Consider the following 23,127-nt stretch of genomic DNA (forward strand, 5'->3'; position numbering starts at 1 on the left):
ATAATTTACCCCCTTCGGAGCCAAAGTTAGGTTTAACCTTGAGTAATGAAGATCATCCTTTCTCTTAGGGTTATAGCCGTGTACACTGCTATTACTTTTGAATTCGTTCGGACTGTTAATAAATTTCATACGTGAATATATAAATTGCGAGGCTACAGTTAAGATCTCTAGCTCTTTAAATAAGTGTCTGCAGGATGATGTTGGATGAGCTCCAGCAATTATTCTGATTACACGCTTTTGTGCAATGAACACTCTTTTACTCAATGATGAGTTACCCCAGAATATGATGCCATACGAAAGCAGAGAATGAAAATAGGAGTGGTAAGCTAGTTTACTCAGATGTATATCGCCAAAATTTGCAATGACCCTAATAGCATAAGAAGCTGAACTCAAACGTTTCAGCAGGACCTCAGTGTGTTTTTTCCAGTTCAACCCCTCATCAATGCATACATCTAGAAATTTTGAACATTCTACCTTAGCTACCGATTTCTGATCGAAATCTATATTTATTAATGGTGTCATTCCATTTACTGTGTGGAACTGTATACACGGTGCAGGTTAACTGAAAACGAGTGGTGTGAATCACGATAGTGTTACGGTGGTGTGGGCACACTTTACAATTTGTCCCAGTGCGCGAACCTTCAGGTAAAGTCTGGTGCCGGCGGGCCAGAGCTGCGGAGACATCAAAAGGACTGGAGCAGAAGCGCCTGGAACCCTCCGCCTCGCGTCGCCTTGACGCTTCGAGACGTTACGCCACGGCAATACGAGGTGCATTCAAGTTCTAAGGCCTCCGATTTTTTTTTCTAATTAACTACTCACCCGAAATCGATGAAACTGGCGTTACTTCTCGACGCAATCGCCCTGCAGACGTACACATTTTTCACAACGCTGACGCCATGATTCCACGGCAGCGGCGAAGGCTTCTTTAGGAATCTGTTTTGACCACTGGAAAATCGCTGAGGCAATAGCAGCACGGCTGGTGAATGTGCGGCCACGGAGAGTGTCTTTCATTGTTGGAAAAAGCCAAAAGTCACTAGGAGCCAGGTCAGGTGAGTAGGGAGCATGAGGAATCATTTCAAAGCTGTTATCACAAAGAAACTGTTGCGTAAAGTTAGCTCGATGTGTGGGTGCATTGTCTTGGTGAAACAACACACGCGCAGCCCTTCCCGGACGTTTTTGTTGCAGTGCAGGAAGGAATTTGTTCTTCAAAACATTTTCGTAGGATGCACCTGTTACCGTAGTGCCCTTTGGAACGCAATGGGTAAGGATTACGCCATCGCTGTCCCAGAACATGGACACCATCATTTTTTCAGCACTGGCGGTTACCCGAAATTTTTTTGGTGGCGGTGAATCTGTGTGCTTCCATTGAGCTGACTGGCGCTTTGTTTCTGGATTGAAAAATGGCATCCACGTCTCATCCATTGTCACAACCGACGAAGAGAAAGTCCCATTCATGCTGTCGTTGTGCGTCAATGTTGCTTGGCAACATGCCACACGGGCAGCCATGTGGTCGTCTGTCAGCATTCGTGGCACCCACCTGGATGACACTTTTCGCATTTTCAGGTCGTCATGCAGGATTGTGTGCGCAGAACCCACAGAAATGCCAACTCTGGAGGCGATCTGTTCAACAGTTATTCAGCGATCCCCCAAAACAATTCTCTCCACTTTCTCGATCATGTCATCAGACCGGCTTGTGCGAGCCCGAGGTTGTTTCGGTTTGTTGTCACATGATGTTCTGCCGTCTTTAAACTGTCGCACCCACAAACGCACTTTCGACACATCCATAACTCCATCACCATATGTCTCCTTCAACTGTCGATGAATTTCAATTGGTTTCCCACCACGCAAATTCAGAAAACGAATGATTGTACGCTGTTCAAGTAAGGAAAACGTCGCCATTTTAAGTATTTAAAACAGTTCTCATTCTCGCCGCTGGCGGTAAAATTCCATCTGCCGTATGGTGCTGCCATCTCTGGGACGTATTGACAATGAACGCGACCTCATTTTAAAACAATGCGCATGTTTCTATCTCTTTCCAGTCCGGAGAAAAAAAATTGGAGGCCTAAGAACTTGAATGCACCTCGTAAAGCCAGCCCTGCTGTCGCAATCATTCAGTGTGGATAGTTTCGTTCAGTGCATGCTGCAGACGTGTTTAGTGTCCTGACTGTAGTGTCTAGTGGACTGTTTTATATGACTATATTTTATTCGTTTACTTTAGTCTCTTCGTGTATTGTGAATTAAGTTTTCAGTGGATAAATTTGGAACCAAAAAGGCACGTCGGAAAGTTGATGATACTGCAAGTCAACCTCCAACAATTATTCTACTGTCAATTGCTTCGTCGTCTTCAGGCGAGAACCGTTTACCGCCGAAACCTGGACAACCGATAAGGGAAGATCATTTCAGAAGTCTTGGTTGATCAAATATACATGGCTAGAATATGAAGCATCTACCGAAAAAGTTTTTTGCAAAACCTACAAACAATGTGGCAGATGCTAAAAATCTATTAGTTTTCTTTAAAAAAAATGCATTTACTTCCGTATGGTTTTCTAACTGGAAAAAGGCTTTGGAAAAATTCCGTCTTCATGAAAATACGTTTACGCATAAAGAAAGTGTTCTGAAACTAAATTCTGTCACTAACCGAATGAATGAACAGTTAGACAATGATATGAATGGCTCTGAGCACTATGAGACTCAACTGCTGTGGTCATAAGCCCCCTAGAACTTAGAACTACTTAAACCTAACTAACCTAAGGACATCACACACATCCATGCCCGAGGCAGGATTCGAACCTGCGACCGTAGCGGTCGCGCGGTTCCAGACTGTCGCGCCTTTAACCGCGCGGCCACTCCGACCGGCCAATGATATGAAGAAAGGCCGTTTAGCTCTTGAGACAATTTTTACTGCCGTACAATTTCTATGCCGACAAGGACTAGCAATTAGAGGGCACGAAGATGTAAACTCATTTTTTTTATTGTTGGCACTGTGAAGGAATGACATACTGACATACCTGAGTTTAGAGACTGATTAGGGCGCTCAGGGTACAAGTGGACGTCCCACGATATTAAAAACGAGACCACTGACCTACTAGGAAAGTCTGTGTTCGGAAAGATATTGGCTTCAATCAAGGTGACTGAACATTTTTCTATTATGGTTGACGAAACAAGTGATTCTTCGAGTCACGAACAAGTGTCATTTTGTATTCGTACTGTTGATCCCTTAATCATCGGCAAAGACTTTATTCGCTTATACGAGACCCCCAACACTGAATCACAAACTCTGTTTAGTATTTTAAAATACACTTTTGCTCGTCTTGATTGGTCAATGGATAACTTAAAGAGGACAGTACTATGATGGTGCCTCGAATATGAGAGGTAATTTCAAAGGACTAAAAAAGTTAGTTTCGGATAAACAACCAAAAGTACGTTATGTGCACTGTACTGCTCACAGTTTAGACTTGGCAGTTGTAGACAGTCTCCGCCATCTTACGTCTATGAGGGATATTATGGCTTTAGCCAAGGACTTAATAAACACCGTAAGGGAATCCAACAAAATGATGGGACTTTTCAGAAGCATACGCTGTGAGAGCGCTTACGACCCCTTTGGCTGACTCGGTGGACTATGCAAGCTTCTAATATCTTGAGAATATTGAAAAACTTTGAAGAACTTCCAGAGTTTTTTTGAACCATTTTCTGCAGAGGACAAAATAGAGGCAGGTCACAAATGTGCATGCTACCTTGAGTCAACGTTACAATTCAAGACTTACTTCTTTTTACAACTTTATTACCATGCAATGAACTGAGAAGAGGATGTCAATGAAAAAATTCAATGCCCTCATCTAAGTGTTGCTGGTATGGAAAAAATATATGAGGGATTGATTTGTATATTGAATGGAAGGCGTGACAGTTTTGAACACTTTTGGGAATTTTGTTTAAAAGAAAAACCTTCACAAGTTGATGATCCTTCGCTTCCTCGGAATCGAAGTGTACCAAAGAAGTATGAAAACAACGAAGCCAGCTCACCACACTTTCAAAACCCCAAAGGAATACTACAAAGCTATTTACATTGCAGTTTGTGAAACGGTGCAATCTTGCATTACTGAGCAATTTGCTTCAACTGAACTCACACAGTTCATCGCAATTGAACAAGAGTGCTTGTTTTTAGTAAACAGAGGTGAAACACATTTGGAAAAATCAACTGAGTTTTTCAAAATTGACCCAGACATTGAGAGACTGCGCTTACACTTGAATATGTTAGCCGATATCGCTAATAAACAAAACAAATGGTCTTAAAAAACATGCGTGATGTAAGAAAGTACATTACACAAGAGCCTGCAATTGGAGAAATGTGATGTGAAGTAGTGAAGTGCATTAAGCTTGTCCAAGTACTTCCAATCACGACAGCAACAACAGAACGTTCATTTAGCGCCCTTAAACGTATGGTCATATCTCTGATTAACAGTGGAACAGAAGCGATTGAACGACTTGGCTGTTCCTCATGCCCACCGAGAAGTTTTGGATGAATTGGATATCCGACCAGTCATCAACGACTTCATATTCAGTAATCCAGTCAGACGGTCGACATTTGCACCTTTCTAAAGACACTCTAGCCCTAATAATGGGATTTAGAGCAATATTAAAAATCTTTATAAAATAGAGACTTAAATACATACATAAAGTTAAATTTTCAGTTTCGAAATATTAGTACTATAGTTTAGACTGTATTACTATATTACTGTAGTACTACATTAGTTATTTTTAAATACTTACATCTTTTTAGGGTGTAAGACCCAATTAAAGCCCGCTATTTACATACTTTTTGACTGAAAGTATTAGGCATACTGTATTAACATTATCAACTGTATTAAAGCATTAACTTTGAGATATTGTTTTATTTAATGAACTCTGAGCCTTGTTCAAAGTAAGCTTAAATTAGCTGTTTCACTTATTAATCAAAGTGCTGTTTCTGTGCGATATCAATATCTTATGTTTTATTCTTTTAATAATAGTTTAGGCTTTATTTAGTTTCAATCTTCTCAGAGATATATATTCACTGCTCTGTAATAGTCTATAAGCATGATAATTACTGTAAATTAAATTAGCTTTTTACGAAAATACCGAGCGTATATATGTTTTGTTTCTTTTTTCAAAGCCAAAACAATGTCAGGTTTGTCGAGTTTCCCGGAGTGTTGAGTTACCTGGAGTCCTTTTTTCGGGGTTCTAATGTTGATCATATGACTAAAATGCTTAAAGAACTTTAAAATTCACTATTTTTCATTTATAATTTAGACTAAGAAAGATGGCTTGCAAACGAAGAAAGAGCTACTAACAATAATCCGCAAGATGAAGGAGGGAAAAATAGACGAGGCAACAACAGCTCTGGACAACATAATCATGCATAACACACGACATAATCATGCACGACACCACAAAAGTAACCGGATTCAAACCCACTGTGAAGTCATCGTTCGACAAATAATGTTATCTCTTGATACAGAAGACACTACGGCCTCTCCACATTGCCAGGGAATACGGAAATGATGCGATAACAGTGCATGCCGAAGAACGTCGGAAATACAAATGCCACTGAAAAAAATGAAGATAACATACGATATCCTCGTAGAAGAGAAATTAATTTCCGAGACAGAAGCGAAACCATACAAAATTCCAAAGTCCTGAAACAAGCTGGAATCAAACTCCCTCAGTATAAATGGAGAAATGGGGACTACACTTCAATAGCCCCTTGGAGAGGGGAACGCAATATCAGACTGCTTCACACCGTACATGCAAAAACGCAAGTCGTGTAGCTAATTACAACTGATGAAGCCACCCATCTTATAATGAGTGCAAACAATAACAAGGCAGCCGGCCGAAGTGGCCGTGCGGTTAAAGGCGCTGCAGTCTGGAACCGCAAGACCGCTACGGTCGCAGGTTCGAATCCTGCCTCGGGCATGGATGTTTGTGATGTCCTTAGGTTAGTTAGGTTTAACTAGTTCTAAGTTCTAGGGGACTAATGACCTCAGCAGTTGAGTCCCACAGTGCTCAGAGCCATTTGAACCATTGAATAACAAGGCAGCCAGGCTGGTTGGAATATATGTGGAACACCTCAAGGATACAATCCAAGACCTGGCAGAACCTAGCATACCTTTTCAACGAATACCTCAACAACGACTCCATCCCACAACGGTGGATGGAGACACTTATAATCGCGTGTGGATATCAGCGCAAGCGATATTGCTGACCAGATAGTTTCCACGATAGTGTGGAGTATCTGACACCAGCATTAATAAGACAGTTCGGTCTGGAACCTGGTGTAATGTGGTTGTGTTGTATTGTCCTCTGTGTTAATAAACGGGAGTTACGCTATATTGTGTTGTCTACATTTATGGTATGCATCTGCAAACTGGTTTGGGAAATCTGCACATTGGTGACCCATGACTATCACGACAACCTCGCCAGCAGCACTTTTCCTTCCATTCCAAGTCCATACGCACTAACAACGCAGCCATTTTAAACTATGCCTGTTATACCAACTGCTTCATGTGACCACGTATCATAGATGTGCATTGCCAGTATTAACAGTGCTTTAATCGACAAACAGTGATGAAATCTGAACCATGGATTATTATGCATGCTTCCATGCACAAAATCTTATCTCCAGACATGCCACAACATTGGCTGCCATAAAGCGACCTACTATTTGGCTAGGTGCAAGATTCAGATCCACATATTTCAATTTCGGATTCCAGTGCTCTGCTTGCATACATTATGGCCATTTCTTTGACAACCGCAATACCCATACCAGGCACATCACCACTGCCATTCGACATGACGACCGTGCATGATGCAATACACCAGTCTATGCACTACCTGGACATCATTATGGAATATACGCCGTGCCGTGAGTGCTTCACGAGACTTTCTGCAACATACTACTTTGCATTTCTTCGGTGGTATAACCTCATTCAAACTGTACATTGCTTCAAGGGACTGCTCCTTAAACCAAGCTGTCAGAACAAACTACCTGTGGTTTGCGACAGTTGAATATGTATTTTCATCACAGGAATTCTTGATGACAACTCCAGTTTCATGACCTTGATCTACCACCTGGCTGAACGTGCTGACGTCAGTGGGATCATACTCACACCCCTGTGCACCACAAATATACAATTGCCAAATTAGCCTCCCTTCAGTGCTATCTCGCCCCACAGAACAACAACTTTGACTATCTATCTGCCGGCCGGAGTGGCCGAGCAGTTCTAGGCACTTTAGTCTGGAACCGCACGACCACTACAGTTGCAGGTTCGAATCCTACCTCGGGCATGGATGTGTGTGATGTCCTTAGATTAATTAGGTTTAAGTAGTTCTAAGTTCTGGGGACTGATGACCTCAAAGTCCCATAGTGCTCAGAGCCATTTGAACCATTATTATTATTTTTTTTTTACTAACTATCTACTACAATGACCAACTCGCCAATAGGACTCCACCTCAGTTGCGGTGCCAGCTAAGAACGTCACTCGAGATGAATCTAATTACAGATACCACATAATGAATGTTTTGGATTGTCCAAGTTCTGCCTCAGCTACAGCTTGCTATGGTTACACATGAAGCAGAACTGCTCACAGATAGGAAGTTTACTGTGCTGCAGTGTAGGCAGTGCATTAATTACCAGGACACTTCCCCCATGCAGAGTGTTAGATCTTGGCCGACAGCCTCAAACACCACATTAGCCTGACCAGAACCAACGACAACCGACAATGACTTCATCTCCAGCATGGGCACCAACCTGCAGTCTGCCCACAACACCACTCTGGCAACTGGCAGCAATAAACTGACCACCACTGTTGCCTTGTCATCACACCTTTGATGGTACCAAGTCCTGTCTAGTGACACCGCATGCAACAGCTCGTCTCTCCGTAGTAAATTTCAAATACAGGCCACCATAGGCCTATCAGCGCATGTTGTCACATCAATTCACCTTAACCTGGGCCTTGTGGGACGCATGTTCTCCATGCTGGCCAACCTGATGGATGGAAGACTGTTTTCGACCACTATTCATGCATGTACTTCCTTATAGACTCTAGATGTTAGCACAGTACCGAAGGACATGTTTACACTGCTCACTGAGGCAACTGGGTTACTGCTCCATGCTACCAGCAATTATCCAATGTCTGTGTATGAAAGTGTACATCATGTTTTAAAACTCACAGTCAGCATGGATCCCCAGCGCCCATGAACCTTCACTGATGTCAGTGAACTGGTGTTGGGAATTGACTTTCTCTAATCTATTCACCTCTTCCTGGACCTGAATCATACAGCACTTTTACACAACACAACCTGTCTTATTCTGGGGATTTTTGCTCCGACTCCACCTCCCTGACATACACTACTTCATGTTCCACTGGGGCACATAGTCACAATGATGATGATGATGCACACTCTGCCATGAAAGAATGTGTTATGGTCATGGATGCTATCCATGGCACTCATACACGCATGCTAGTTGTACGAGTGGCTCTTGACTACCCCTATGATTTGTCACCCCCACATATGACCAACACGCCATGTCTCCACCTCAGACAACTATGCCACCGACATTCTTGACCATACCACATTACATCACTCATAGGTTAAAACAGCATCTACTGCACTGGTTCGCACGGCGTTGCCCATGTGTACCACCTACCACACATGAGCAAACATTCAGCAGTGTGCCATCCAAAACAGTACAATGCACTGTATTCTCGTGACTCCCAGATATCCATTTCACCACAAATCACGCCGCCTGGCTCTGACTCATCTACAGGCAGGAAAAGCGGCAGTCTAACTGCTACAGTTAGGTATAGTGCACCCTTTGGACAACTTCCAGGTCTCACCTGTCAAACTAGTTCCAGAAGAGGAAAGTTCTGTTAGTCTGTGCGGATTAGAGATGCGCAACAGTTACCCTGTCCCTAACACTCAAGACTTTACATGTTCTCTCACAGATGCGACAGTATGTAACGTCATTAATTTCAGAAAGGCCTACCGTCAAATACCTATGCATCCTGACGACATTTCTAAGATGGCTATCATACACCTTTTTTGGCCTCCGATTTTCTTTTCATGCCCTATGGATTGAAGTGTGATGTCTGTGTCTGTGAAAGAGATCTACCACCCAAGCTTTCATTGATGCACTGGTTGTAGAGAATCCTCTCAGTTCAATCCACTGTGCCACTGCTGCAGCATTATCTGCCATCATGCAATTGCATATGACCCATAGAATAATGGGCTCATAGAGACTTGTGGAGAACTGAGGTGATTTCTCAGGAACATCCTTAACATCAATGCATTGAGTCCATGTCCAAACAAACAGACCATATCTGACAGTTATCACTTCCACAGACTTATCATGGTGTATTAAATTTTCTAGGCATCGTTGACTTTTGCTGACGTCACCTGCTGCAGTGGCTGTTCATGCTCTCCACTGAAGGATGTCAACCCACAACACTTTTGCTACCTTGATATAATCATGTAACATGACAATGGACGTCTATCATTTACACGGAGCCAACAAGACCATCACCGAATACCTTTCGCACATCAGTGTACTTTCACTTCATCTTGACCACACCGAGCTGATGGATGAACAAGACCATGATCATCCATCATAGACTTACTCAACCATGACACCCCTAATTTATACATCAAACAATGAGAGATTCTCATCACGGATCCCTGCATTCTCTGCAACATCTCCAAGAACAGAATATGACATCTCATCCCACCCATCCATGCACCACCTGATCATTGACCAGCTTCACAACCTGGCTCACCCAGATGTTCAACCAAACGTATGGCTCATAGCTGAATGCTGCTTTCGGCCGAATGTCCAATGCAAGTGCTGCACCTGGTCGCAAGCTTTCTTGGCTTGCCAGTGTAGCATGGTTGGCTGCCATGCACAGCCTCCCCTTTTCTGTTTCTATATAACATGAACTCAATTCCACCACATTCACCTTGACCTCATTGGCTCCTTTCTGGCATCTAAAGGCTACAAATATTTACTGTTGACAACTGATCAATTCACACTAGGTTGAATTTGTGTCTGTGAAAGACATCACAGTGGTAATCTACAAAAGCTTTCATTGATGCGCGGAAATGTTGCTTCAGCTGTACAGAAACTGTTACCACAGACCAAGAGAGGTAATTTAAATCCTCCCTGATCTGCTCTGCCAGCTCTGTGTCATTATCTGTAATTGTACAATTGCGTACAATCCACAGAATAATGGGCACACAAAGCATTGGCATTGCACTTTCCTGCTCAATGGGAAAATGACAGTGTCCTTGCATAGGCTCAAACTGTCATGGATTCTTTGTGACCCTGGTGCTACATGCAGCATAAATCCAGATGCCCCACAAGATGACCACTCTTCTGTCAAAACCCTGCCACTCTATCACAATCTGATGACCAAGCAGTCATCACACTCATATGTCCATGACTTCAAGCCTAAAGATGTCAGCATTAAACTAAAAAACAAACTCTTAGTAGATGCATCCTGCAACATCGCCGCCTCCCCCCCTCCCCCAACACATGCACTGGATAAGCCACCAGCCACCTCACCCATGTCTACAGACTACTGGCACATGTTGACTGTGCAGCTATTGACCCATGTGTCAGTGACGGTGTGCTTACCATCACTGCACTGGTATTGGTTTTCCGCCAACTGTTACCTTGTACAACACTATTGGCTCTGCCTTAAACACTGCCCAAGGCACTATCTCAGCTGTCACACCCACAGTGACCACTTAGGTTGAGCATGTCCCACTTCAGTACCCCAGCAACCAACCACTCACCTTGGTGCTGTATCATCTACACACCACCACTTCCAGGCACCAGATGCTGAGAAACAGCCCAGCAAACAAGAACCTTGTCAAAAATAGAGGGAGGTGTGAAAGGAATTCATGTGAACAGAAGTGATGAATCTGGATACCTGTAAAAGACCAAAAGACCAAACTTCAAACTCCATCATCTGTTTCACACGATTTACTGCCCACATTTTACACAGGAAGATATTCCAGAAGGGATCACATCACGACCATAATGATGACTGCACCTTTGAGGTATGCAATAAGCCATGTCCCCCAAATACTATTTAGTGAAATGTGAAAGCAGAACTCAACCACTAACTACAACAAAAAGAGACAATTGAAAGCGTAGCTGAATTTAACCGCATGCAAACATTGTGTTTGATAAAGTTACCAGATAAAATAATTTTTGTGGATTTGTTTACATACAATAATGGCATTTTTATCACTTTTACGACTACCTCACTTGTACCTTAAAGAAAAAGCAGGATATTTTTCCTAAACACATATAAAAGAAAGTAGTGTCTTTTTAAGTAGGCTGTAATTTATTTTATACATAAATTTCATTAATCTTTTTGTGTACCAGATGGACATATAGCCACACTATTCTTATAAATTTAACACTTTGTTGTGTTCATTAATGTGAGAATAGTGAATACTTCTTGTTTTTGTTTTTGCAATATGTAAATCATGACCATGGACGTTTTCCTACCCACTATCCACAATGTCAAGTAATGGTTGCTATTCGTCTTTGTAGCACTCATTTTTGCATTTTCATCAACAAGGCTGTTCTTCCTACAGTTCATTAAGCTGTAAAATTACTAACAACCACTTTTTAAACATGTTCAACTGTGAAATATAAATAGTAAATTTATTAGCACAAAAATTGAAACATTTCAATTGTGCTTTAAAATTCAGCCTTAAATGGCAGTTGAAGGACATTAACTGATGCTGGGAGAAGCGAAGTGACATTACAAAGTTAAAGTGGCTAATTTCTGTGGCATGGCTAAAAGTGGTGTCACTCAGATGGCACTAAAGGAAATTGGGTGTTTCCACACACAACTTTGGTGATGCCACTTGAGTGGCTGCCAAGTGGTGTCAGTTTGTTGCATGTGGAAACTCTACTTAAAGCAGATCCTACCCTGCAAGGAAAACTAAGAAACATGGATAACTCTAAGTACACAAGCTCTTGCCAGAAACTGACATTTACTGCTTTTACAAAATATTGTGTGTGTCACATTTGAAAGATCGCTGAATTACTTGCACATTACTCACGAGAAAATAACTTATTTACAAAATTACACTGAAAATGGCGTCTTTGATGTTTGCTTTTCAGTTCACTTTCAGGAAATAAGCTTCATTTTTTTTCTGTTTCTGTTTTTGACTCACCTTTTTCCTGATGTAGGCTGTTTTTTCCGGAAATTCAAAATACTGATATAGTCCATGCATTTTGTTTCCTCGTTGTGCATGGTAACGGGGTCTTTGATCACCTCATCTTCACTTTCCTTTGTTGAATACACTGTTCGCCAAATACCTACTCAAATCCTGATTCATAGGCATCGTTATTTAACCACTCACAGAGGTTCTCGTCATCAGCATCTTCACAACCAGAAATTTGTTTTGCAAATGAAAATATTCATTCTAACAACACTATTCAGGTTTCATGTTTTTACTTTTTCAAATATCACTGAATTATACATGGATAATCCACATCTGAATAACAGAGCTTGCTGTGTATACAAAGAACTCGCCTCTTGCATGATTTGTTAAGCCATGCATTGAGCACCATTTCATACAGTGGCAGAGTTGGTTGTTAAGCCCAGATTGGTAGAAAATTTGTATAGTGAACAATTGTCAGACACTGAAGAGAGACAAATTAAGGCTTCCGTCATGGAGGGCAGACATTGCTTTTCAGGAGGAACCATTGGAAAGGTGGGCGACTATAACAATGATGTGGATATATTAAGTGCACTGCAAATGCTAACTGGCAAACAGCCTTGCTGCAGTGGTGACACCAGTTGCTGTCAGATTACTGAAGTTGAATGATGTTAGGCTTGGCTAGCACTTGGACATGTGGCCGTATGGGTCTGCAAGTGCTATTGGCAAGCAGGATACACTCAGCACTTGTGAGGCCAATTGTGGAGCTCCTTGAGTGAGTAGTAGGGGCTCCAGTTATGAAAACTAACAATGCCCAGGAGAGTGATGTGCTGACCCTCCATATCCACAGCCAGTTATGCCCACCAGCTGACAATGACATGGCAGTTGGTTGGGAGCATTGGGCCTTCTGAGGCCTGTTCAGATGGAGTCAAATGCTAGCTGATGGATGGACAAAAATTGAGTCAGAAAGTTGTGGAAAGGAGAAAATGATCAGCTTATGACAACCAATCCATATGAAGTGATAAGTACAGTTATTGTTGCAATTTTAGCTCAGTCGCACAAGTAAATCAAATCTCATAAAAAATAATTACATAATTTATTTACTTATTTGGTCTTTAATAATTTTGTTCTTTGCTCATTTCTTCAGAGCCTGTGAGTGGTATAAGGCTAATGTACAATGAATACTTTGGAGGAAACAAGTGAGGAAGATACTCATGTATGGTGTATTTTGGGTTTATTTAGAAGACTCTACAGGGGTGGCAGGTGATCTGTATGATAGTGTGTTGTGGAAACAGGTCCTGGAGAATAATTCAAAATCTCTCAGCAACCTTATATTAATGCATCTCAAGTTTATTGCAATAGGCTTAAAACAAATTAACAGTACTCAAATGGCAAATGTTTTGGTACAGTCAAAGTTATAACGATATGGATGTTTATATCGGAACTGTAAACAAAGGTAAGTCCAGGTTGGAATATCAACAACTGACAACCATTTGTGGGAAATGGTGTAAGTGCCAGTATAACCCAAATTCAGATTTCGTATCAAAATTATTCTATGTATTGCTGCTAATGCTCTAGGAAACAATACGAGTGCCAGACCATTTTCATTTTAGTTCAAATGCTTGATGAAAGGTGGTAGAGTAGCTTCATTACACTTTCCATGAAGACCTATTAAGTGCCATCTACACAGACTGTTAGTGTAGAGGTCTTCTGTACATTCTGTTCTTTGTACTTTATGCATGAACAATTGCATGGTTCAGTTCAACAAACAGCTTCTAGGAAGAACTTCAGAGTTCATGGAAATGCTTACACTACATCAGCAGGGATAAATGAATCAGCAAAAAGTCCATTATGGTAAGTACATACCATCTTTATAACCTCAATACATTTTTGAACTGTATTACTTCATACTGCTGTTATAAATTAAACCTGCAAATGTCATAATAGTGAGAAATGTACGACTTATTTTATGTAATATTTTTATACAGGGTGTAAATGAACTTCAGGAAGACTTATTGCACATGAACCAAACTATATGTGTGGATGGATATGTTTGTGTGTGTGTGCGCGCGCGTGTATACCCGTCCTTTTTTTCCCCCTAAGGTAAGTCTTTCCACTCCTGGGATTGGAATGACTCCTTACCCTCCCCCTTAAAACCCACATCCTTTCGCCTGTCCCTCTCCTTCCCTCTTTCCTGATGAAGCAACCGTTGGTTGCGAAAGCTAGAATTTTGTGTGTATATTTGTGTGTGTATCGTCATGCCAGCGCTTTCGTTTGGTAAGTCACATCATCTTTGTTTTTAGATATAAACATTGTACAGATATACATATGTCATTTTGAATAGAAACCATGAAAGTTTTTTTTCATCCATACTGCCACAGCATAGATTAGTAATTTGCCGATAGTCAGCACTAGTCGCAAACGTGGCGAGTTCAGGTGTGGAGCAAGCTTTGTGTGTGTTGGAGTCGACAAACACAAGTGTGTTCCAGCTTTTCAATGGATGGTTAGAACCAAATATGGTAGGAAGCGACCAACGAGGAAGGCCATTTACCAGTGGCACAACAAATTCGTTGTGACAGGTTGCTTGTGCCCGGCAAAGAGAAGTGGACGCCCCGGAGCATGTATGAGAGACATTCGAAACGAGATGACTATGGGCAAATTGCCCAGCTACGCTGTGGCGGTATACACGGAAAAAAAAATCAAATCTTTCAGGGTCTCTCTTCAAAATGACATATGTATAATCTGTAAAATGTTTAGTTCTTGTGCAATAAGTAATTTAAAGTGTTCTCGGACTTTACATACACCCCGTATTTTTTACTGCAGGTAACATACAAAAATAAGTACAAACATTAGGAGAATGAATAAAAAGAGGTTATTTCTAGACTTTTTGATGTGGGTGATCTAGCAGATCTGTACACCAGTACATGCAAATTCAAGTTGACCCCATTCTTGAATTACAGTGAGCATTCCAACGAAATTCTGGTCAATAAAACCTTCAGTGAAATTGAGGAATGGAATGCTTACTGAATCTTCAAGAAATGGTATACAATGCAAAATGTGACCTGTGTGGAGGATTTTCCTCAGTTAAATCCATCACCTAAACCAACTGCCAAAAAAGACAGATCTTTTATCTATGCTTCTTTATATGGATACGAAATACCATATTTTAACAGAAACATATGTTGGTGAGCCACTTTAAAAAGACAGTTGTAATTAAATTTTAATACATTTAACTTTTTCTGTATTTAATTTGAAAGTTTTCTTTTCCAGTACTAGTTACATTTGTATTTATGGTCAAATAAAACTGTTATTAGTGGGAAACAAACATTACATAATATTTGAGATTTTTTTCATTTCCTGAAAAAGTATCTGCTTGGTATTTTGATGTTGCTAGTAATGTAATCAATCCGAATACTGCAACAAAATATTCCGCACATGATAAACTGGGGAAAAGTACCATTACCATGTTGTCCAGGGGAGCTGACAAACATCTCGGTGTGTTTTGGGTTATGTGAGCAGTATGCAAGTGCAATGTTTTGCTGGAAGTGGTGTCATCCTCATTTCTGTCTTGACAAATCAGAAATATTTACTTAGTCAGTATGGTGCTGAAAACCTGACTATTCCTGTAGCAAGTCAAAACAGTTAATTCCCATTACTGTGATGGTGCTCGTTTGGCTCTCTTCCATTCATGTAACACAACTTCTTGTCATACATTTGTCACAGTCTTCCTATTCTTATTTACAGCTAATTTCCCATTTTGCATTCATTCTATTTCCACTTCTTTCTTCTTCTCTACCACCCACAGTTATGGCCTATTACAAAACTGAACGGCACAATGCAACTACCCTCCAAACCCCTGAATTTGAAACACTATTTCACCCCAGGATGTTTAGCTGTAGTGACCACAAGGCCAAGTGTTCACATATTTGTGTGTTTGCATGTGAGAGGGAGTGTACTTACACTAGAAAGAGTGTAAGAACTTGAAGGATAAAGCTACACTCTAATATTACTTGTGTCTATGCACTGCAGCTGCAAATGATGTGTTACATTTCCCCATTTTGGTACCTGTTTTCACCCAAGATGATACATTATTCTTATGTAAAAGTGGTGGGGGAAATTCTGGCATAATGTAAATAATTTTGGAGTAAAGGAGATTACTCATTGACTACCACTAGTGCTGAGTCATTGACATACACACAAAACAGGAATGAAAACCACCAGTCACTCACAGTGATATAAAGGGCACATGAGAGGGAGAGGAAGCAGTGGGAGATTGGGGGGGGGAGAGAGAGAGAGAGAGAGAGAGAGAGAGAGAGAGAGAGAGAGAGAGAGAGAGAGAGAGAGAGAGAGAGAGAGAGAGAGAGAGAGAGAGAGAGAGAGAGAGAGAGCGAGCGCGAGAGAGAGAGAGAGAGAGAGAGAGCGAGCGCGAGAGAGAGAGAGAGAGAGAGAGAGAGAGAGCGAGCGCGAGAGAGAGAGAGAGAGAGAGAGAGAGAGAGAGAGAGAGAGAGAGAGAGCGAGCGCGAGAGAGAGCGAGCGCGAGAGAGAGAGAGAGAGAGAGAGAGAGAGAGAGAGAGAGAGAGAGAGAGAGAGAGAGAGAGAGAGAGAGAGCGCACTTATACAGAATGCTGACATTTTTATACTTAACTGAGTTAAAGTAGAATTGAGTATTTTCACCCAACCAATACATTTCTTAACTCTGGATTCGCACAATGTGTATACTTACTTTGTTAGAAAGGTTCAGACTGTCAGCGGTCAGTTAAGAAGCTATTTCTTAATTATGAGAGAAGTTTTGTATTATATCTTGGCTTGAAATAAACACTTTTTCACAGGGGAAAGCATTGCTAATAAAAGTGTATACCTTTACTTGAAAATATTTTATTTACATTACAGTTCAAGTATAAAATAGTGAACTATTTGCTTATTTCCATCATTTGCTGAGAGTCTTATCACATATTACTGTAAAGCATTTAAGTGCACTATGGTCACTTTGAAAAGCATTTTGTTCTTGTCTAATTGTTTTCTCTTATGGTGTTACATGTACACTGCAAGCAACTCAGTCAGTCACATAATACTATTTAAATAAATACTGAGTATTTACACTGAGATAAATATTAGCAGAAATAAGGCACTGTGAAATTACAGACATCTTTAAGTTCTTAACTTGTACTTATAGATACTTTGTCACACAATTTTGTAACACATTTAAAAAACTACTGAAGATTTTCAAAAGAAGTGTGTATACATCTGTGCAGGATACATTTAATTAGTACCTTTGTCAATTTGTCTAATGTCTACAGCATACTGCTTCATCACTGCTAATATTTTATTGTATGTACATTATGGAGCAGGAGTAATTTACAAATGATGATGATGATGCGCAGTGCAGTCTTTTTGTGCAAGTTCTGAAGCTTTGTTCAAAAACTGCAGTTGTTACCCTGCTCCTCAAACAGGTCTCCAAGAGCAGACAGCCCTTTGCCAGTCAGGAGCCTCTCCAAATGGTTTTGACCCATCAGGGGCCACATAAGTGTTTACCTGATAGTCGAGTAGGACTTTGTAATCATACACATCAGTTCCAAGTTGCTGAAACAATAAGGTTCATTATTTAGATTTCACAGCTACAAATGAGCCAAAATTTGTAATTACATTCATATGACATCCAACCATACGCTATCACCAATAATAATAGTTCGAATGCCCATTTAAAACTCAGAAGATGCAGAGCATTGAGAGTGATGGCTTCAAAAAGTTCTCCAAATGATGAGAACATTATCACATTATACACAAAATCAGAAAACAGTGAGAGATCATTTGTCCTTTCAGGTGAAAGTAATATAATGTGTACACAATTGAGAAAGAAAAATTGCTTGGAATTCAGCTTGTAAGTGTAGATAAAGTGCTGGAATATGGAATTCAGAAGGAAACAATGAGATGCTTTAAATATTTAAAATATATACCAACAAACTGGAATCAGTGAGTCAGGTGCCATGCAAGGAAGAAAATGTTAACAGAAGTCAGAGTAAACCACGATAGATCAAGGGAGAAAGTTAAATGACAAAATGAAATGGCAAACTGTAAATTAACAAATCATTTAAAACAGGAAGTTATATAGAATGAAAACAGGAAAAACCAACTTAAAGTATGTATTATTAACGAGTAGAGTTTAAAAATTTGCATTTTGGGACAAATGTGAATATAGAAGGAAAGATGGATAATCACTTAATAAATGCTATTTTATAGCAGATGAACTATTTTATCAGACATAGTACATCATAGCTTTACTTCCACATTATAGCTTTATTTCCTGTATATATAAATACCAAAATGTACCCCCCCCCCCCCCCCCCAGTTTTTCGTAACTCTTATTGCACATCATCTATTAAAGCTCAATTGGAAAGAATGTTCATAGGAAACTGTTTGAAAATAAAAAAAATGTGTGAATGCAAAGATGTATCAGTGTGCTTGACTCCTTGGTGCCATACCAGGTATGGCCAGTTTAATAGCCTGTACAATATACACACGGCTAATGAAGTGCGAGATCCAACCCTGGCACCTAGCATCTTAGAACAAAGAAATACTTATGTCTGCTAGCTGAAGTTCTTAATATGACAGTTTTGGATGGAGGGTGTTTCAAGCTGTGATTTGGTCAAATACCAGTAGAAGTTTGTTTGAACTACCTCATTAATGAAACTGCCAACCTGAGCAAGCAATTGCATAGTAGCAATTACAGAATAATTTTTGCTGCATGTCACTCTTTTTCCTTTCTTAGGTTGAAATGAGTGGAGAGACCAGTCCTGGTCAATCACAGTTTGATAAGGATCCTCACATCAGTAGAAAGGCTTGGTGATCCATGAGACCATGTGTCTGTTCTGCTTTGACAGAAAAAGAAAACTTGAGTGTACGGTGGCTGTAGTGCAAGAGGGAAGTGGGGTTTGTTTCCCCACACTGCTCCTCTGCCCATGTAGTTCGATTCCAGTTTGTTTACAGCCATGGCAACCTGCCAGTTTATAGTGCCCACATTCTGCACTCTAGTTACTGGAATACAAAAACTGTCAACATATTTCGACTACATGAAAGTATTTCTCCAAGGTGCGATTAGAATTACTTTTGGTTATGCTTTTACTGTGTATAACCTGTTGGTGCTGTCTGTATCATTGTCAAGAATGGGTTAAGTGACTATGATGTCCAACAAAAGATCAAAAATCAATATTGTGTAGCTTTTGTAACTATTGAATGGTAGGAAAAGAAAAGTAATGTTGTGATACATCTTAAATCAGAGGTGGGGAAAATACTGCTGCTTCTCACCAGAAACATTCTGCTGTTTAAAGCTTTAAAGAGCCAAAAGAAGTTAACAAGCAATCGGGTTCCTATTAACAAGCAGTAACTGTAAATATCAATAAAGAAGAAACTTCAAACAAGACATTTGCTTAAGACAAGAGAGTTTAGCATGGAAGGGATGCCATGGTCACTGGGGAATAACTGTGATGAGGCTCACACCAGAGTAAATTTTTTTTGTTCTGTCATGTCCTACAGCTTTTGTGTTATATGTCAAGGCTTGCTATATAATACAAGCATTTAAATTTGTGCACATCTATTCTCGTTTCACTATCTTCAGAAAAAGGAGATTTCTCAAAGCTCAATAACTTACAAATGCATTTTATGTGAAGAGAAATACCATTATATATAAAAACAAAGATGAGGTGACTTACCGAACGAAAGCGCTGGCAGGTCGATAGACACACAAACAAACACAAACATACACACAAAATTCAAGCTTTTGCAACAAACTGTTGCCTCATCAGGAAAGAGGGAAGGAGAGGGGAAGACGAAAGGAAGTGGGTTTTAAGGGAGAGGGTAAGGAGTCATTCCAATCCCGGGAGCGGAAAGACTTACCTTAGGGGGAAAAAAGGACAGGTATACACTCGCACACACGCACATATCCATCCACACATACAGACACAAGCAGACATATTTAAAGACAAAGAGTTTGGGCAGAGATGTCAGTCGAGGCAGAAGTGTAGAGGCAAAGAAGTTGTTGAAAGACAGGTGAGGTATGAGTGGCGGCAACTTGAAATTAGCGGAGATTGAGGCCTGGCGGATGACGAGAAGAGAGGATATACTGAAGGGCAAGTTCCCATCTCTGGAGTTCGGATAGGTTGGTGTTGGTGGGAAGTATCCAGATAACCCGGACGGTGTAACACTGTGCCAAGATGTGCTGGCTGTGCACCAAGGCATGTTTAGCCACAGGGTGATCCTCATTACCAACGAACACTGTCTGCCTGTGTCCATTCATGCGAATGGACAGTTTGTTGCTGGTCATTCCCACATAGAATGCATCACAGTGTAGGCAGGTCTGTTGGTAATTCACGTGGGTGCTTTCACACGTGGCTCTGCCTTTGATCGTGTACACCTTCCGGGTTACAGGACTGGAGTAGGTGGTGGTGGGAGGGTGCATGGGACAGGTTTTGCATCGGGGGCAGTTACAAGGATAGGAGCCAGAGGGTGGGGAAGGTGGTTTGGGGATTTCATAGGGATGAACTAACAGGTTACCTGTCCCATGCACCCTCCCACCACCACCTACTCCAGTTCTGTAACCCGGAAGGTGTACACGATCAAAGGCAGAGCCACGTGTGAAAGCACCCACGTGATTTACCAACTGACCTGCCTACACTGTGATGCATTCTATGTGGGAATGACCAACAACAAACTGTCCATTCGCATGAATGGACACAGGCAGACAGTGTTTGTTGGTAATGAGGATCACCCTGTGGCTAAACATGCCTTGGTGCACAGCCAGCACATCTTGGCACAGTGTTACACCGTCCGGGTTATCTGGATACTTCCCACCAACACCAACCTATCCGAACTCCGGAGATGGGAACTTGCCCTTCAGTATATCCTCTCTTCTCATCATCCGCCAGGCCTCAATCTCCGCTAATTTCAAGTTGCTGCCACTCATACCTCACCTGTCTTTCAACAACTTCTTTGCCTCTACACTTCTGCCTCGACTGACATCTCTGCCCAAACTCTTTGTCTTTAAATATGTCTGCTTGTGTCTGTATGTGTGGATGGATATGTGCGTGTGTGCTAGTGTATACCTGTCCTTTTTTCCCCCCTAAGGTAAGTCTTTCTGCTCCCAGGATTGGAATGACTCCTTACCCTCTCCCTTAAAACCCACTTCCTTTCGTCTTCCCCTCTCCTTCCCTCTTTCCTGATGAGGCAACAGTTTGTTGCAAAAGCTTGAATTTTGTGTGTATGTTTGTGTTTGTGTGTTTATCGACCTGCCAGCGCTTTCGTTCGGTAAGTCACCTCATCTTTGTTTTTATATATAATTTTTCCCACGTGGAATGTTTCCCTCTATTATAGAGAAATACCATTATATATACAGGCAAAATTTACATCTCAAGTATATTACAAATCACATGAGTACTCTGGCTTTGATTTTGAATCAGGTATGGGTCTAACATCTATCAAGCTGTGTTCTCTTTTTGCTGTTACTTTCTGTACTAAAATAATGGCAGATATAGAGATACTGGCATGGTCGAATGTTTGCAATCATTTAGTGGAACATCTGATTTCACTGGTTTGAAACTAGAATGAAAGTTGTGTCATATCAGTTGACATTCTTATTACAGATGAAATATTATGAAACTGTGTTCTAGACCCAAACTTCACTGAGACCTCGTTTAAATAGGTATATTTCTTTTAGCAGATCAGCCATCCAACAATTTCACAGATACTGCTTGACACTAACTCTTCTCCACTACTTCGAAATTCCACTAAAACCCTTTCATGATGCTGTGGGGCCAGTACCTGTTATAGAATGAATTTTAATGGAAATTATGATCCACCAACAGGATTAGGATAGTTAATGAGACAGAGCTGTTTTAGTCTTTACGGAGTGTATGCTGGGCTAATGGAACATGGCTAGTCAAAGATTACTCTGAACAAACAGTGAAAGATTGCCACCTCAGTTGCTTGTTACTAATGTCTCCACAATTACACACAATTTAAAATTTGTTTTGTAACACTATTCAGGACAGCTGTCATTTCAGTTCACATATTTCTTTCTCCAACTTCTGGTACATTTATCTGTTGCAATTAAGACAGTTTCCCTACCCTTCAGAGAAGTTTAGAAAATATTTGGAATGAACTTTTATTTGCTTCACCCAGTTTGTCTTTCCAGTTCATTCGACCTTGTTGCTTCCTCCAAATTAATCCATAAAGCTTACAGTTTTTATGTGCTGTTTGAGGCTTTTCTGACATAGTAACTGCCTGAATGGTTGACATTTATTGCCTATGTCGGTGATTTGTAAACTGCACAATATTTCCATGTGACAGCTGTCCATTATCATAAGGTGCAATGTTTGCTGCTGTGGCTCACCAAGTTGTGCACTGGTTTGCCAGAAAAGGCAGGGATATAATCGAGGCATTTGCTGGAGAAACAGACCACAGACTACACATACACAGTACAAGACACCTGAGACACCAGCTGAGGACCCCGAAACATGTGCGAGTGAGGTGTTTGTGACCAGCTTTACAGTCCTGGCTTCGATGCATCGTCTGTCAACTCATTACTTTCAATTGTCTGGTGCAAAAGCCACCTTACTGTCACAATGCTTGATCCCGCATGTTGCCGAGTTTAAATCCCATGTCTCTGTTAAGTCTTTAGCAATATGTATTTCAACTGCTTCTTGGATCAGCCAGAAAAAAATATCTTTTTGCTGCTGAATACTGTCTTGATATGAGTCATGGCATGAAGTACGAAGAGACCAAGATCCTCTCATTTGCCTCTACATTCTACACCTCCAGCATTTAAGAAGCATCGGCCGGAGTGGCCCTGCAGTTCTAGGCGCTACAGTCTGGAACCGAGCGACCGCAACGGTCGCACATTCGAATCCTGCCTCAGGCATG

At 41.0% G+C, this 23,127-nt stretch overlaps 1 protein-coding gene across 2 annotated transcripts in view; it reads right to left on the reverse strand.

Annotated features, from left to right (window-relative positions):
* Positions 1-17,075: 17,075 nt before the first annotated feature.
* The window catches only part of LOC124788112 (chondramide synthase cmdD), a 146,302-nt gene continuing 140,250 nt past the window's right edge, over positions 17,076-23,127 (reverse strand). For both annotated transcript variants that reach the window (XM_047255236.1, XM_047255235.1), the window contains exon 16: positions 17,076-17,796. In XM_047255236.1, the coding sequence (XP_047111192.1) occupies positions 17,659-17,796 (138 nt within the window). In that variant the 3' untranslated portion in view covers positions 17,076-17,658. The remainder of the gene's footprint in view (positions 17,797-23,127) is intronic.

This window comes from Schistocerca piceifrons, chromosome 3 (assembly GCF_021461385.2).
Source record: "Schistocerca piceifrons isolate TAMUIC-IGC-003096 chromosome 3, iqSchPice1.1, whole genome shotgun sequence".
Taxonomy (NCBI): Eukaryota; Metazoa; Arthropoda; class Insecta; order Orthoptera; family Acrididae; genus Schistocerca; species Schistocerca piceifrons.